Here is a 16,914-nt window from a genome sequence, read left to right as displayed (position 1 = left end):
GATGTTTCTTGACTAGGACTCAAAGTTTTGTTAAATGTAATGGTAAGGAGTAGTAATATTGGGATCAGATTTCTTATAAAGGCATAAAACCTAAATCTTGTGGTTTAGATAAGTATAACTATCTCATTTTTAGCACCTTGTGAATTAGAGATTTGGCTCGAACACTGTAAGAACAAGTGATTTGAATTAGATATTTGTAAGAGTAGTTGTATACACTAGTGGGAGCTAGGTGTTGCAGCTAATGAAGTGTAGTAATAAAAAAAAGAGCATAGTTGAGAAGTGTTTCTAAGCTTAAAAACTACTAATCAAATCACTCAAGGAGTAGTATTCCTATTCTTACTTTATGTCACATCCTTTATTTCATGTAAGATTACTTCAGATGGAGTCCAACTATGTTCAAAAAGGTATTGTTCTTGACTTAGGTGCTTTGGACACTCCCAAACTCTTAGTATGAATCAATTATGCCTATGTTAGTAGGCAGGTTCAAAAGTCAAAAAGATACTAAGAGTAACTCCTTTCCTTTCCGTTCTCAATTGCTATCATTCGAGAATGAATGTTCCCGAAAAGGAGATATTGTAATACCCCAGAAATTTCTAAAACAAGACCAAAATTATTCTATAACACCTCACAACTCTACTCTTAAAATTTAAATCGTTTGTATAACACCTCGGACTTCGAAAAGGAATAAAGAGGGTAACAAGCAAGTCTACAAACTCAAAATGGACCATGGACCTTTCACGACATCCTAGACGCTCCGTTTAGGGGTCCACGACCTGTTTAGAGCAGGGTGGACGATCGTCCAAGGCTGCTAAGGTGGTAGTCACCTAGACAAGACCTTAGACAGTGTGTAGCGACTTGTACGCTCTGTTTAGGGGTCCGTACAAGTCACCCATCAGTTTTGAAGTTTTTTCTCAACTTCAAATGATATCTCTCGGTACAATATGAATTAGATGGAAACCTATAACCTATCAATTCAATGTTCATTGAGTCTTTTTTTCAATGCCACCAAGTTTTCTTCATTTCAAGCTTAAAGTAAAAGGTTATAGCCGTTCTAGTGAAGCACTATCGGGCTAGTGAAGCTTCACGGCTGAATAGATAGCCCGTGAAGAGTTTTAGGGACTGTGAAGCCTTTACGGTCTATGAAACAACCCATTTTAGACCCCTTGAAAGTTTTAAAGTTGGGGTCGTTTTGGTCTTTCTCCTTTGTCATTTTAGACCTTGTGCTAAGCCATTTTTGAGTGTTTTAACTAAGTATATCATTTAACTAACTAGTTTTCATAGAAATTCTCCTAAGATTCACCTAGGGTTCCTCTTCTCCATCAAGAACCCTAAAACTTTCATGCCAAAAATTCAAGATACAAAAAGATGTCTTCCACCCAAGGTTTTCCCAAGTTCTTCCACTCTAAGAACTTCATAAAAGAGTTTTTTTTTATCAAGATAAAGCTTCAATATTCCAATATTGAAGGTTTTTCCAAAGAGCTAATGTTTCACCTCAAGCTCAGGATAAATCAAGTATCCACTAACGTTTTCATTCTAAAACCTTCATAATTAGGTATGTAATACTATTTATAGTATTGGACTACTTCGTCCTCATTCCCTCAACCTCAATTTAGTCAGAAATTGTTATATATAAAGGATTCATGGTTTTTGGTATTTGAATTCAATTCCTTAACAATTGAGGTCTTGATTCATATTTTCTCCTGTATATCTTATAATTTTTTTCATACTTGTAGTTCCTCATGAACCCTATATACATTGAGTTTTTCTGAAGGTAATTTGAGTTGGTAGTTTTCCTTACATTGATTTGGGAAACTAAAGTGAGTTGAGAGAACAGTTGAAAAACATTATTTTCTTAAAGAAAGTTTAAGGAAATTTAAAGGGTTTTGAATGTGTCAAGTTTTATATAAAAAAAAAAAGACCATTTTCAGAAAAATATAAGAGTTTTAAATTTTCATATATCGATTTTGGACTTAAAATATAAGTATATAAGTGTACGTTTTATATGCAAAGTTATTAACAAAGTCTTTAAAGAAGGAATCAAATGAATTTATAAAGACAATTCAGGAAAAAAAAAAGTATGGTTGATGTTTCCGAAAAATACTTTAGTAATGTAATTGTCCCTTTCTTTATAAAGAGTGATTGAGCAAAGTGAGAGATTAAATACTGTAATAGTTCCTTTCTTTGTAAAGGGTGATTGAGCAAAGTGAAAAGTAAAGTAAAATAAGTAATAGTCCCTTTCCTTGTAAATGGTAATTGAGCATTAATTTTATTGAATATTTTGGGAGTTGTATCGAGCATGGAATTGGATAAGAGTTTTGATGACTCAAAAGTCCCATAAAACTACGTAGCCAACGCAGAATAAGCAAACACTATTCTTCGTGCGACTCCTCAATGTGCCTTAGAAGGCCTATTAGATGGATCGATGGTTACTTATCATGCTATCTCGCGAGAAGGCATGACCCTTCCAACGGGGTGAAACATTGTATCATTGCTAGGCTCATAGTAATGATTGTTAGTTAGAGAAACTTCCCACAAAGTAAACTATATTATTTTCATATTACTTTTATTGCATATTTTATTGTAAAGCTTAAATGGTTTTTCACTTCATATTCATGTATTGATTCATTTGAGTTGCTTTTAAGTTTTAGTCCTTCAGTTTAGTTAATTGTTTATACCACCATATTACATACTTGTACATTCAAATGTACGGATGTCATTCAACTTGTATCATTTTATGATGTCGATACATGTGTTTAGCATCATCAATTAAGTGTTCTTTTGAGATCATTCTACACTCTAAATAGTTTTGGTGAGCCTCTTTGCATTGCGGAGGACTTCACATTTTTCTTTGATTTAGTTTTCAAGGCACCATGGGTCTTGTCTCGACACATATGTTAAACATTAGAGGCTTCATAGATAGATATAGTTGAAGAATCTTTCAGCATATACTTTTCCTTGAGATGTTTTTGCAAACTATTATACTTGTGTGATTGAATATTTACAGACAATTTGGGTTGAGTATTTATTTTGAATTTAAATGTTCAAAAGCTCTATTTTTAATGCATAAATCTAGAAAAAAAATAAGTACTATGTTACGACTCTTTTGGTCGTTTTGAATACTAGAGTTTTTTTATTTCATAAATATTTTTTTGATAGATTTTTAATGGGCGTTTTGGACTATTCCGAATTATAATTATGAAATTAGTGGGATAGTTTTTAATAGTTATTTAGTGGATGGTTAAAGATAATAACATTAAAATTAATGGTGAGTCACTTTCATTGTTATATTTGTAATAAATCATAGAAGTAATAGGGTTTGTCATTTCTTGTGCGGAGTTAGAAAAGAAAAAGAGGGGAATCGAAAAGAGAAGTTCCGCCGCATATCGAAGTTAATACGACAAGTAAAATTTGTTAAGTGATTCTTTGCATTTTGTTTACATAAGGTGCATTAAATTGTGAATTAAATTTATTATCATATATTATATATATACAAAAGATGGTTGGGAAATTGTTAAGTGGCAGCATGATGATTGGTCAACTATTTATTATTATTATGTTATAAAATGGAGTATTAAATGGGCATAGGTGTAGTAATAGTGCTCATGTGCAGGGAGAAATTAGAAAAAAAAACAGAATAGGTAGCACACATCAATATTTACATATTAAAATTTGGATTGGTCACGGCCTCACAGAACTATTGTAAATGATTTCACAATTTTAATTCTTTCTTCGTAGTTGGGGAAAACTGTTAGTATTACTTACATAAATCTTTCTATGTTCTATATTTATTTGCCTATATAAGGATGAATAAAATAGTTAAAGGTGTATTTGATTGGAAAGTGGAGATCAAACAATTATGAGGTGACACGATGACTATTTGCCAAAGTTGAGTTTTAGACGTTGTTGTTAGTCTGCCACTAGTTTTGTAACTAGTGGCTTCCATATTTATATGTTAAAATATTTTTTTTCTCATATTATAGACAATAGTTAGATATATTGATATAGGCAATTAAACATTAAGTGTAGTGAATTACATAAATTTCATTAAAGTTGGGCTAAATGGAGGAATTAATACTTACCCTTAGGTTTGAACTTTAAGAAAATGATTATAGAATTAGGTGAATTGATGGATATAGGTTAGACATACAATAATCTAAGTGTTTATGGGATTGTCAACTTACACCTTATATATATATATATATACTTGATAGATTGGAAGGGTTCGGAAGCAATAAGGAAAGAAAAAGTGTTGGAGAAGTAATTACTTAACTTCGATTCTTCGGTGGAGGTTGGTTATGGTTTATTTCTATATGATAGATAAACTCTAAATAGCGATCGATACGTATTGAGTGATATTGTAAAGTCTCTTGTGTACTTGATTGATTGGTTATAGGTTTTGATTGTGTGGTTTGTGGTTGGCCTAAAATTATAAGACTGTTGAATTTCTAATCTTGAACCCTCTCTATTAAAATGACGCCTTGAATAAAGAAGACTTGATGAAATAAAATAATGAGATAATTGGATCGGAGTGTCACGTTCCGACACGGTATTATGGGATCGGAGTGTCACGTTCCGACACGATATTATTGGACGATGATACCTATTTAGTACGGGTTCATTGTACTGAACCCTACTTGTATTTTCTTCTTTATTCTTTTGTGAAGTGCAACAAGTGTACCATCGACTTCGACTCGCCCTCAGCTCTAGCTAGTCTCCAGCACATCAGAGTTCAGGGTGAGTTATTAATTCTAGCTCGTGCTGGTTTCTCTCATTCACGTCTTGATGTCTTTGAATTTCGTACATGGACCATCTTTTTGCTTATTTTGGTTTCTGAAACACTCTTAGACTTGGTAATTTGAAAATAGATGTTCTTGATGTGATGACTATCAGATTTTGAGATAATAAGTATTAAACTTTAGAAATTTATTTAAATTGGTTACTTAATAACTTTTGGAGCTTCCGCATTATTTTTGTTATTTATAGTTGAACTATTGGTATATGTTGGGGTTCAGACTTGTTGGTTCGCGCACCTAGGGGGATAAGTGTGGGTGCCACTCACGACTCGTATTGGGTCGTGACATACTAGCTAATCGTATTGATAATATTAGCTCATAAACTAACTAAACATAATTCGAAGAAACCTCTAACTAAAAGCATCATAATCATACAATTTAATATTAATCATGAAGAAGAAATTGAAATTCATTAAGAACCCAAGATCACAAGAACTCCTAGTTCTGGAAAATCTACAATTTAAATAGAGAATTTTTTGAGACTCAATGGATAAAGAACAACCCATTTATGGTGTTCTCACATACCTTGAATGAAATCTTATATAACTTGAATCTTGGAAGAAGGACTTGAAGTTTGAATTACTTTTTCTTGCCTTAAAAAGAAAAACATAAGAATAAAGAAACTTGATTTTGGGAGAAGCAAGAGATAATGAGGAATTATGGTTGTTAGGAATCCTTTATTCCCACTTGGAACATGCAAAATACATAATTTAGAAATGAAAAGAGTGGAAAAAGACTAAAAGACCCTAGTTAAAAAACTGTGGGGAGCTTCTACGGGAGTATTCATGGGCCATGATATCCTCTACGGGCCATAAAACCCTTTCCATAGAGCTCAAAGGAAAATATTCCAAATTTCTGAACTTTGACCTATGAAGCCCTTCACGATCCGTAGTATGTCTTATGACCTATCCTGGTCGTTAGTAGAAAATATGTATTGAAATGCTTAGTTTTTCAGGAAGTATCTACGAGACCTAAATCATGAGTCGTAGTCCATTACACGATTCATACTATCAAGTTGTAAAAGTAAGTCTGGAAAATATCCTAAGGTTTTAGAACTTTGGTTCACGAGGTCTTGCCATGACACGAATATTATGACTCGAAAACCACTCGTCCGTTTCCAATCCAACTTTCCAACTTTATGTAGTTTCAATTATGATTCATGTTCATGATCCATACAATTTTTCACGACTCATAAACTTGATCGTAAATTCTGACCCAACTTTTATGATTTTCGAAGTATCATACATGGATGGTTCCTACGAATCATACTACCTTTCACGACTCGTAAAATCTGTCCATAGAACTCAAAATTCTGCAAGTCTATATTTTTTTTTAATTGTGCAACTTTTGATCTGAATGTGGAACCTTTGAGTCGTTACATAAGTTTAATTAGCATTTCGAGTATCTCCAGCACAAATAACATATGGGAAGTTAGAGCTTATAAATTTTCAGAATTCAATGTGTATTCAAACCAAAATGGTTGAAAAACAAAGAATCTTACCACAACTTTGTCGCTTTTTAATAAATTCTCTAAAAATGAGATCTTTGCTTAGACAGTGCGTAACCAACGCTCTAAACCCCTTTGTCAAGACGTTGTCGAAGAATACAAATAATTCATATGTTGTTACCCTTGAAACATTCGAGGATCTAAATCCTATTTATTTTTGTCTATACTCATTTTTATCTTTATTTTCTTTTTGAGTTGGGCTAAATCTTATTTTGAATCAAACTTGGCACATTAAATCTTTTGTTTTCCATTTTATTTATTTTAATGAAAAGAGATCTCAAGGTCTCACTTTAATTTAAAATAAAATAAAATAAAATTCGCTATATTTCATTTACAAAAATAATTTAAAAATATATACAAACACAATTTCAACTTTAAATAGTACTTTATTTTTCAAATTTTATAATTTCCATGTTGAAAGTTTTAGAGCCCGTTTAAATTGATGGCTTTAGATCAAAAATAAAAAAAACAAATTAAAATGATGTTTAAGTTAAAAAATGAAAAGTAAGGAAGACATATTTTCAATTTCTAACTTATTTATGTCATTTTTAATTTTTCAAACACTTTATAACTTATTTAATGTTATATTTATCAAATATTTTTAAAAATAAAAAATTAATTTAAAAATAATTTTAATCAACTTTTAAGCTAATCTAAACGAGCTGCGTAAAGAAAAAAAGAAGTATAAATTGATTTTTGAGAGATAAAGTGGTGAGATACAGACATATATACAAGGCAAAATGAAGTAGCTCTATTGTCTATATTATTTTTCCCACAAATCTCCGTTTGCCGATCTTTCCAAAGCTCAATCCCAGAAAAGCGTCACCACTGCCAGCCTTCGATCCTTCGAAAGATCCGATCAGATCTCTCTCACTGCACTTCTCATACAGTTTTCTTTCTCTCTCTATGCATACACCTGTATCGATTGTTTTCTGCTACTCCATTCTCCGGTTTGTCGAAAATTCTTGAACAAGAATTTGTTAGACTCTGTGAACTGTGTAATTTGTGTGCTTTGTCGTGAAAAAGGAGTCGTTTGGTGTAATTTGTTGAAAAGTTAGGTTTTTTGGGGGGAAAGTTTTAGATCGTGACCTAGGGTTTCTGAAGATCAGAAATTGATAAAAAAAATTGGGTCTATTCTTTATTTTTCTTGCTTTCTTAGTGTGGTGTGAGTGAGTGTATGAGGATTTGGTGTTGTTTATGTTTTGGAGAAGAAGAAGATAATAAGAAGGGCTACAAGAGTATGAGGGACCCGATTTTGGGGAATAACGGTGACGAATCTCCAGATGAGAATTCGGCATTTGACTGGAGGAATGTTTTTGAAGGTGTCAATGTTGCAGCAGTGGTGAGTCCACAAGCGGGCGCTGTAGGTGATCTTGGTGTTCCCAAGAATGAGGAGATTGATTTTGATAGTAACTGGACATCCAGTACAGTGGAGGTGAAGAATGAAAGTTATAGTGGTGAGAAAATGTTGGATGTTAATTTGAATTTGGGTTTGAGTGGAGAGGCTTCATCCTCAACAGTGCTGAAAGAGGATTCTGATCCTTTTACCTGTAGTAAAAGGCCCAAAGTTAACTCCTTTTCGCTGTAAGACCTGCTACTGCACCTTCATTTACAATATTGCACCTTCATTTACAATATTACACCTTCATTTACAATTTTTTTTTTAAATTAGTCAAATTCTATTGAATATTAGAATGAAATTGGCCATAGTAGAGAACTAACACAGAATTCATTTAAGCAACCCAAGCCTAATTACAAGGATCAGTTGTTGTTATCACTACTTAAAGACTTTCAAGAGTCCTGTAATTATTTCTCGTGTAGTACAGTTTTACATGTGGTCAAGAGTGTTGCACAATTCACTGAGTTTTGGAGAAAGTACATTCTTACATAATTCTTTTAGAGAAAAGAAAATAGTAATATTAGCATGGAGTAGAATTATTTCTAAAGCTAGTTATATTTGGAATTTCAAAAGCATAGCCTAATATATGTTACTCTTTAATTTGATATAAACAAATTGTCTTTTGAGTTTTGAAGTAAGCCCTAAATGTAGGCCAACAACTCAAAAATGAAGACTGGTTGATTAATATTCTTGCAGGGATTGGGACAACCACTTGTTGCAGGAAACCAGTTACCTATGTCCAATGAACGAGGGTGGTGGAGATGTGAGTTTATCTAACTTACTTGGTGCAACAGATGATGAGGGGAAAGATTCTAAAATGGAGGATTTAGATGTGCGGATGGATCTTACTGATGACTTGTTGCATATGGTATTTACTAGTTGCCACATCCACTCCTTCTGAGTTGCTTAATCAATAAGTGTTTATACCAAGTTTCTGATTAATGGAATATATGCCTCATCTGTTGCCAGGTGTTCTCCTTTTTGGACCATATTGATCTTTGTCGAGCTGCAAGTGTATGTAGCCAGTGGAGAGCAGCTAGCTCTCATGAAGACTTTTGGCGATATCTGAATTTTGAGAACAAACAGATATCCTCAAATCAGTGTGAGTATCTTTTCCTCATATCTGTTCCTTCCACACTACTATGATCACTTCACATAAAATTCATGTTTCAATTGATTGCAACTTTTTGTTCATGTATGATGTAGTTGAGGACATGTGTCGGCGATACCCAAATGCAACAACAATCAACTTATATGGAACTCCTAATATTCACCCACTAGCAATGAAAGCCGTTTCTTCTTTAAGGTAATAATTTTTTTTATGTTGTTGTCACTACTCTTGGAATCATTATAAGTGACTAATTTGATACATTTCATTGTTTCCAGGAATCTTGAGACTCTGTCATTGGGCAGAGGTCAATTGGGGGAAACATTTTTTCAAGCCTTGACAGATTGCCATGTGTTGAGGAGTTTGACCATTAATGATGCCACTCTTGGAAATGGCATTCAAGAGATACCAATTTCTCATGATAGCTTGCGTCTTCTGCAGCTAGTGAAGTGTCGTGTGCTTCGAGTTTCTATCAGGTTGTGTAATGTTAGTCAACAATTTTAATTTGTTAAAGTAGTTAGCATCCAATTGTGCTCAATTGTTGTTATTCTTACAGATGTCCGCAACTTGAAACATTGTCACTGAAGCGCAGTAGCATGCCACATGCAGTGCTTAATTGCCCTCTTTTACATGACCTTGATATAGCTTCCTGTCACAAACTTTCCGACGCTGCTATTCGTTCGGCTGCCACCGCATGCCCTCTTTTAGAATCTTTGGATATGTCAAATTGTTCATGTGTCAGTGATGAAACACTGCGTGATATAGCTCAAACTTGTGGACATCTTCGAGTTTTGGATGCTTCATACTGCCCAAACATTTCTCTTGAGGTATATTCATAAGTATATTCATTAAAATTACGTAGTACCTGAAATTGACATAGTTGGTTTATACTAACACTTGTTACTTGTTGAAGTCTGTGAGGCTGGTTATGCTGACTGTTCTCAAGCTTCATAGTTGTGAGGGCATAACATCAGCTTCCATGGCTGCCATAGCCCATAGCTATATGTTAGAGGTTTGTCTCTTTCCTCACCCTTTTCATACTGGTAGCCGTGCTGTAACCAGGAGTCCTTACATTCATATTGAACAGTGAATTTCACTTTTTTTTTCAGGTTCTGGAGCTTGATAATTGCAGTTTATTGACATCAGTGTCCTTGGATCTTCCTCGCCTTCAGAGCATTAGACTAGTACATTGTCGCAAGTATGATACAGGCTTTACAGTCTCCATATCCAGTCTCAAGGGAACTTCTTTCCGTCCCTTGATTGCCGTCACTCTTTTGTGCAGTAACCTACTGTTTATATTGAAACAGGTTTATTGACCTTAACTTGCATTGTGGAATGTTATCATCAATTACTGTTTCTAATTGCCCATTGCTTCAAAGAATCAATATAACTTCAAGTGCTCTCAAAGTAAGTGTATTCCTAGATGTTATATATTGTCATCTTATTTTATTGACTAGAATTATTCTATTCATTGAATAATATTTCTCTCCTTCATCATTCCACAGAAATTAGTTTTGCAGAAGCAGGAAAGCTTGACAACAATTGCATTACAGTGTCCGAATTTGCTAGAAGTAGACCTTACTGAGTGTGAATCGCTCACCAATTCTGTTTGTGAAGTTTTCAGTGATGGTGGTGGCTGTCCTGTGCTTAAATCCTTAGTTCTGGATAACTGTGAGGTTGGCAATTTTAGTTCCTCATTGCTAACTTGTGCATTCTTGGTTGTTATTTTTCTAAACCTATCGATATATATGATCTCTTCTTAGTTTTGCTTGTCAACGGAAGGTGGTTCACTTAAGCCGAGTACATTTGTAAGAGTTTGTTTTTGTACTCATGTATATCAATGTGGTTATGGACCTATGATCATAGTGCCATTTTTGCTTTTCTTGTAACAGATACTGGTGATTCTTTTTTATGCATGTTTCCTAGTAAATAAATATAGTACTGAATTATGACAATCAATAATCAGGTATTTTAATTAGTAATCATGAAAGATGATGAAAGGAAAAAAGTATGATCCAAGTGTACTGACCGTTGTGTCATCTGGTTGTGCTTTTTTATTTGCTGTAAGCCTGGGAAGGCGTCAGCCTGGGAAGGCGTTCTACTGGGTGTGCTAAGGGCTCGTTTGATATGAGGGATAAGAGATTACTGATTCCAGGATTAGTTTTAGGATGAGTTTATCCCATGTTTGGTTGGGATAAAATCGAGGGATAACTTATCCCGGTATTGTAGTGTCATTCTTATCCCACATTGAGGATGGGATAAGAACCCTGGACAACTTGTTGCGAGACTCTCCTTCAGTAACTCAGAGAAGTTAAAAAATATTGAAATTGTTCAAGAGGTGAAGCGGGAAAGATGAAAAGTTCTAATTCCTTTGTTTTGGGATTAAGGATAGTGATTATGTATTCCTATATTTACCAGTAGTGTTTATTTTATGCTCACATTTTTAAATTGGCTTGAAGTATTTTTATCTTGTCAAAATATAACTATTAGGGTTAACGTCTTTCTTGGTATCATAAGCTCTTTGTTTCTTTCAACATTTTGATTAGATACATGGGAGTTCTTAAGGGAACGGTTTAAGCTGAACTATAACATGAGAACTATTACCCAGATGGAAGAAGAAAATAGTTCACCTTTTTTTTTCCTGATTCAATTAGAGCTGATGTCACACCATTTAAAGAAAATGTCAAAGCGGAATTTTCTTTTGAAGCTTGATGAAAATATGTACTACTCTTCCAATCAAGATTCCCTTTTATTTGATTTTTGGTGATCAAGAAAAGCAAGGCTGAATTAGGTTTGGGTTTGACATTGCAGTTTCTTAGAGATGTTCAAAATAATGAACTACATTTGTCAATATTCTGGTAGATTATTGAAGAAATTAACAAAAGATAAGTATTATATTTCGGTTATCGTCTCTCCCTCCCCCATGTCCCCTCCCCCCTCCTGGGAATAAGGGGGCCCCACCTGGTGAGAGAGAGTAATATATTCATGTTGCACCCTCCTGGGGAAAAGGGGGCTGAGAGAGGGAAAGGTTTCTACTGTTTTAGAGTGGGTCCTGATTAGCGTTCGCCTTCTGTGTTCTTTTTTCTTCCAGATCTGTTTAGGCTAACACCTATTCAGAAAAGATTTTTTTTTTATATTGAAAGTGAATAATGATATATTTCTGCCTATTCAACTTGAAAGATCCTGCTGTATCTATGTAATATTTGTATGTGTTGTTATGGTCCAAATCTAATTGCGGTCTTTTTTTTTCAGAGCTTGACACTTGTGGCTTTCTGCAGCACTTCTTTGGTTTCTCTTTCACTTGGTGGTTGCCGTGCTTTAATTTCTCTTGCGCTTAGGTGCCCATATCTTGAACAAGTATCTTTAGATGGTTGTGATCATCTTGAAGTAGCATCATTTTGCCCCGTAAGTGATCATCAACTCCTTCCTCTTTTCTATACATCATCTCTGGGTTTGAGACTGAGTTGTATGTTCACCTGCTGATTTTATGATTGTTAATTTGTTACACATGCATTTTTTTCTTTATTTATATCCAAGTGGTTTGATAAATGTGTGCTCTTATTCCAGGTTGGTCTTAGGTCACTTAATCTTGGTATATGCCCCAAAATGAATATGCTTCATATTGAAGCTCCACAAATGGCTTCACTTGAGCTGAAGGGCTGTGGTGTGCTCTCTGAAGCATCTATTAATTGCCCCCTGTTAACCTCTTTTGATGCTTCATTCTGCAGGTTGCTTACTTTCTCTCGGCTGTCACACGTGCATATTTTTTTTAGTTCTGTCACATCTCATTAATTTCTTTCCATATATGCAGCCAACTCAAGGATGATTGTTTATCTGCCACGACTTCGTCGTGCCCCCTCATCGAGTCATTAGTATTAATGTCATGTCCATCTGTTGGCTGTGATGGACTCCTCTCTTTGCAGTCCCTCCCAAACTTGACCTACCTTGATCTATCCTATACGTTTTTGGTTACCTTGCAACCTGTTTATGAATCATGCTTGCAGTTAAAGGTAACTTCTATCACCTAAGCATATTATCACTTTCTCCATTACAGTGGGAAGCTAGATGAACTTAATTTAACACTCTATTTTGTGGAAAAAGTATGCCTATTTATCTAGTGTAGACTCTTCTAGATCTATGGGCCCTTTCCTATCTTTTTTTCTATTGGTATCAATGGGATGCGCTGGCTTAAGTTTGTGCTGATTAAAATACCTAACTACAAAATTTACTCATGTTAAGATGGGATGAACACACGGTCATAAGCCAATTACTTTAATCTCTCCTTTTCCTTTTTCTGTTCTCCTTTTTTCCCTCTTGCAGTATAAGCTAAAACACATGGATGTAAGTAACAATTTGTGAATCAGTTCTGACTGATTGAAAGTTTATTTCAGTAGAACTGATTTTATTTTGACTATTGCAAATTTAATAATCATTGTTTGTGGCCATATTTTTCGGGAACTAGAAGTGGTTTTTTTTCCTTTAGTTTTTTGTTAGTTAAGGTGTTTGACCATTCTTCTTGGAAAAGAAATGTGATCTTTAGTACCATAAGCTGTTTCTCTGTTGTGGCTAAGAAGTCAACTTTGAAGCTTTTCATTAAGCAGAAGAAGATGCAGAACCACAAAATTTCAAATTTTCAATACAAAATACCATTATAATTTTCTTACCAAGTTATACCACAGTACTGACGGGTGCCAACTGTATTAATTTAAAGAGGAAAGCCCGGTGCATTATGCTCTGGGTCCGGAGAACGGCCGGATCACTAGGGTCTATTATAGACAGCCTTAGGCTTTAGCTTTTACCTGCTCTGGTGGAGCTGGAACAACAGAAACTGTAAAGAGCAATCAGAAAACTTGTAAGAGGTTTCCATTTTGCATTGAAAAGAACTCTAGTTGGAGGGCAAGGGAAAGAGAGTCAACAAAGTATAGAATAAGATTGTAGATTGTTGGACTTCTAAAATCTACAGTTATATTAGCTGTTGATGGAGTAGGATATTGTAATGCTATTCCAGGACTGATGATGTTGTCTCTGTTCTCAAATAGTTGTGTCACTTGGCTGGATTGTTTATAAATGCACTTGTTAAATATTACGAAACTCTAGACTAGAATTTCCACCTTAACTGTTTCATTATCGGCCCTCCTTTTTAGACCCTTGAAGATGGACGGCCTGGAATTGTGGAAGTTAAATGTGGGATCCAGTTACTGTAGGCATTCTATTGTTCTTTTTTATTTTGGAGTGTAACATCTGAATATTTCTACTTTCCAACAGATGCTTTAACTTTTCCATATCCAATGTTTGCCATTGTCTTGTACCCAATTTGTTTCAGTGCAAGGGCTTGAGTTCTTCCCTGTATGCAGATTTTCTAATGCTATATCTGAAATTTTCTGATGCGACTCTAGTTTAGCAACGCAAGTGTGTTTCTCTTTTTTGCTGCACTAGGCACATCCTTATTGCTTTTGGGAAAAACTTTTTGGATCTGCATGATACATTGTTGGGCTTTTTTGGCTTACTGCCCCTCACCCCCACCCCCACCTTCCTTTTTTAACCCCTCTCTAAGGTTTTTTATATATATATCTATATATATGTTATGTTGTAGGTCCTAAAGTTGCAAGCATGCAAGTATCTCACTGATACATCTTTGGAACCCCTCTATAAAGAAAATGCTCTTCCAGCCCTTTGTGAGTTGGATCTGTCGTATGGGACCTTATGCCAATCAGCCATTGAGGAATTGCTTGCTTGCTGCACACATTTGAGTCATGTCAGCTTGAATGGATGTATTAATATGCATGATTTAAATTGGGGATTTTCTGGAGATCAACTGTCACAAATACCCAGTGTTAGTATACCTCATGTATCTTCCCTGGGAGAACAGCAGTTGTCAAATGAACAACCAAAGCGTTTGCTAGAGAACCTTAACTGTGTAGGCTGCCCAAATATAAAAAAGGTGCTTATTCCAATGGCACAAGGTTTCCTTTTGTCATCATTAAACCTTTCCCTGTCTGGGAATTTGAAGGAGGTTGATATAGCTTGTTACAACTTGTGCGTTCTCAATTTGAGGTATGTTCTTTAGCAATATGATTTCGTAGGTTAATGTTGTATCAATGACTTTGTTTTCATGATCATAGTTGTTAATTAATTATATTCTCTTGTTCAGCAATTGCTGTTCATTGGAATCATTGCAACTGGAATGTCCAAGATTAAGTAGCCTCTTTCTTCAGGTATTCTTGTATCTTCAAGGCACTTTCTTTGCCCGCTTTTTAATTCTTGTAGTGGCAGCTTTGCTGCAAAAGTGTTCTTTCTAGTTGTTTTTTATCATTTCGCTTGTGCTTATTTTCCCCTGTTGAGGTAGTAATAGTTTTTTAACTTGGCACGAAGGATATGCAAACTGTACAACCATTACAAATGTCAGTCCCCTTCCCACCTTGTAGGGACTTTATGAGTTCTATAAATGATTCAACTTCATTTTCAATTACCTTTTTACACAAAAGACTCCTCCATTCAGGATAGGAGGATGCTCGTTGGTCTGTTTTACAAGACATTCTCGCCTGCCTCTGGTTCAGTAGGTTGGTATGGAGAACATGCATACCCTTAAGCTTGATATTCTGTAGAGAGAACATGACTAATCAAGTCACTAATGGGATTGTATTGTAAGATCTAATAGCTAGCTGCATATTGTCTTAGGAGTACTCAAATTAACACAGTGGTCTACTAAAATCCTAATACTCTTCATGGTCTTCCTAGGCATTCATGTGGACAGATAATAAACATTTTCCAAATTTGGAAGTGTTAGAAGTCCTTAGGGATGCAATGTAGTTTGGGGGCATCGTACCTGTATTTTGGAGCATGATGTGCTTGGGCTAAAATTACTGAAAGGAGAATTTGAATTCTTAACTGGTGCTTATTTGCTGAATATTGCGATAACTGAGCTTTTATTTTTTTTTCTTTAGAAGTTTTTGCTTTCTCTGGGCTGTATTTCCGTTATTGCTTCTATCATTACACGTCTCAGGCTTACCTTAAAGGCATATTACTTTCTAGTGTAGAGCTTGTGAAATCGATTGCCTTTCTTTTTCTTGTCTCGTTAAAAACTACTTTGATGAACTCCCTTAAAAAATTGTTGGCACACCCATAAGGTGCTTGTGCAATTGAAATACTTGCGACACAATTGTGATGTGGAGTTATTCCCATACTCTTGCTTTTGTTGTCCTACAGTCCTGCAACGTTGATGAGGAATCAGTTGAAGCTGCTGTGTCACGATGTATGATGCTTGAGACGCTTGACGTTCGCTTTTGTCCCAAGGTCAGGAGTACTTTTGATGTTAAGAAAATGCCCTGTATTGATTTTTGTATTGATACAAGAGCTCATCTGAATTTGCTGATAATCCTTTTTTCCACTTAACAGATTTGTCCATTGAACATGACGAGGTTGCGGGTTGCATGTCCCAGTTTGAAACGCATCTTCAGCAGCCTAGTCCCATCGTGAGGCAAAATGAAATATTTGATAGGTTTGTGTAGGCTGGCTAGGGACGGACATATTTGACTAGAGAGGTTCATATTTTATGTATAGTTTAGCTAGTTATGTTGCTGTGATTGGTGAAAACATACAGCGAGCTTCATACATGTAACACCTTAAACTTAATATTTTAACTATTTATGTTGTGATTGGTGAAACATACAGCGAGCGTACACCTTAATATTTTGGTGTTGGCTTTTACATTTTATGATTCGGTTAGTGCACTACTTAATGCAACTTTATTCAGATGTCATGGATGAAGAAAATAAAACTAGAGCCTTCTTGCCCTTCTCAGTAAATGAATGCGTAAATTTTGGTTGCCCCTAAAAACAAGGTTACAAAAAATAGTTGGCTCATCTCTTTGGGATGCAAAAAGCAAATTAATTTTGTCTCGTCTGCCCAAAGAAATTTCTCTGCTTCCTTTTTATCTAGACTAGGCTCAATTTGCCTTGAGTTTGTTTGATGCCATTACAATGTTATTGATGCTCAATTTTTATTTTTCATTTGGCGTTTGTTATTTGATATACATATTTAATTTTATCTTATTAATCATATTTTCCAAAAGAACTATTATTTTTATTCTTGTAGGCTACATGTAGCT

General features: G+C 34.9%; 1 protein-coding gene across 1 annotated transcript; it reads left to right on the top strand.

Moving 5' to 3' along the window:
• Positions 1–6,986: 6,986 nt before the first annotated feature.
• Positions 6,987–16,473, top strand: LOC101243733 (F-box/LRR-repeat protein 15). The gene is made up of 17 exons (XM_004245002.5): positions 6,987–7,884; positions 8,396–8,567; positions 8,669–8,801; positions 8,906–9,005; positions 9,086–9,283; positions 9,364–9,634; positions 9,721–9,819; positions 9,917–10,005; positions 10,115–10,214; positions 10,313–10,483; positions 12,060–12,212; positions 12,375–12,535; positions 12,619–12,817; positions 14,401–14,861; positions 14,959–15,022; positions 16,014–16,100; positions 16,203–16,473. The coding sequence occupies exons 1-17, from the start codon at positions 7,478–7,480 to the stop codon at positions 16,281–16,283; spliced, it is 2,946 nt and encodes a 981-aa protein (XP_004245050.1). The 5' UTR covers positions 6,987–7,477; the 3' UTR covers positions 16,284–16,473.
• The last annotated feature ends 441 nt before the right edge of the window (positions 16,474–16,914 follow it).

This window comes from Solanum lycopersicum, chromosome 8, assembly GCF_036512215.1.
Source record: "Solanum lycopersicum chromosome 8, SLM_r2.1".
NCBI lineage: Eukaryota > Viridiplantae > Streptophyta > Magnoliopsida > Solanales > Solanaceae > Solanum > Solanum lycopersicum.
This window is presented reverse-complemented; position numbering and strand designations above follow the sequence as displayed.

Bases quoted from the DNA above. Each gene is read 5' to 3' on its own strand.
- LOC101243733 (XM_004245002.5), top strand. From the start codon at position 7,478: ATGAGGATTTGGTGTTGTTTATGTTTTGGAGAAGAAGAAGATAATAAG. The intron at 7,885-8,395 runs GTAAGACCTGCT...ATATTCTTGCAG, and splicing joins AAAGTTAACTCCTTTTCGCT to GGATTGGGACAACCACTTGT. The intron at 16,101-16,202 runs GTCAGGAGTACT...TCCACTTAACAG, and splicing joins ACGTTCGCTTTTGTCCCAAG to ATTTGTCCATTGAACATGAC.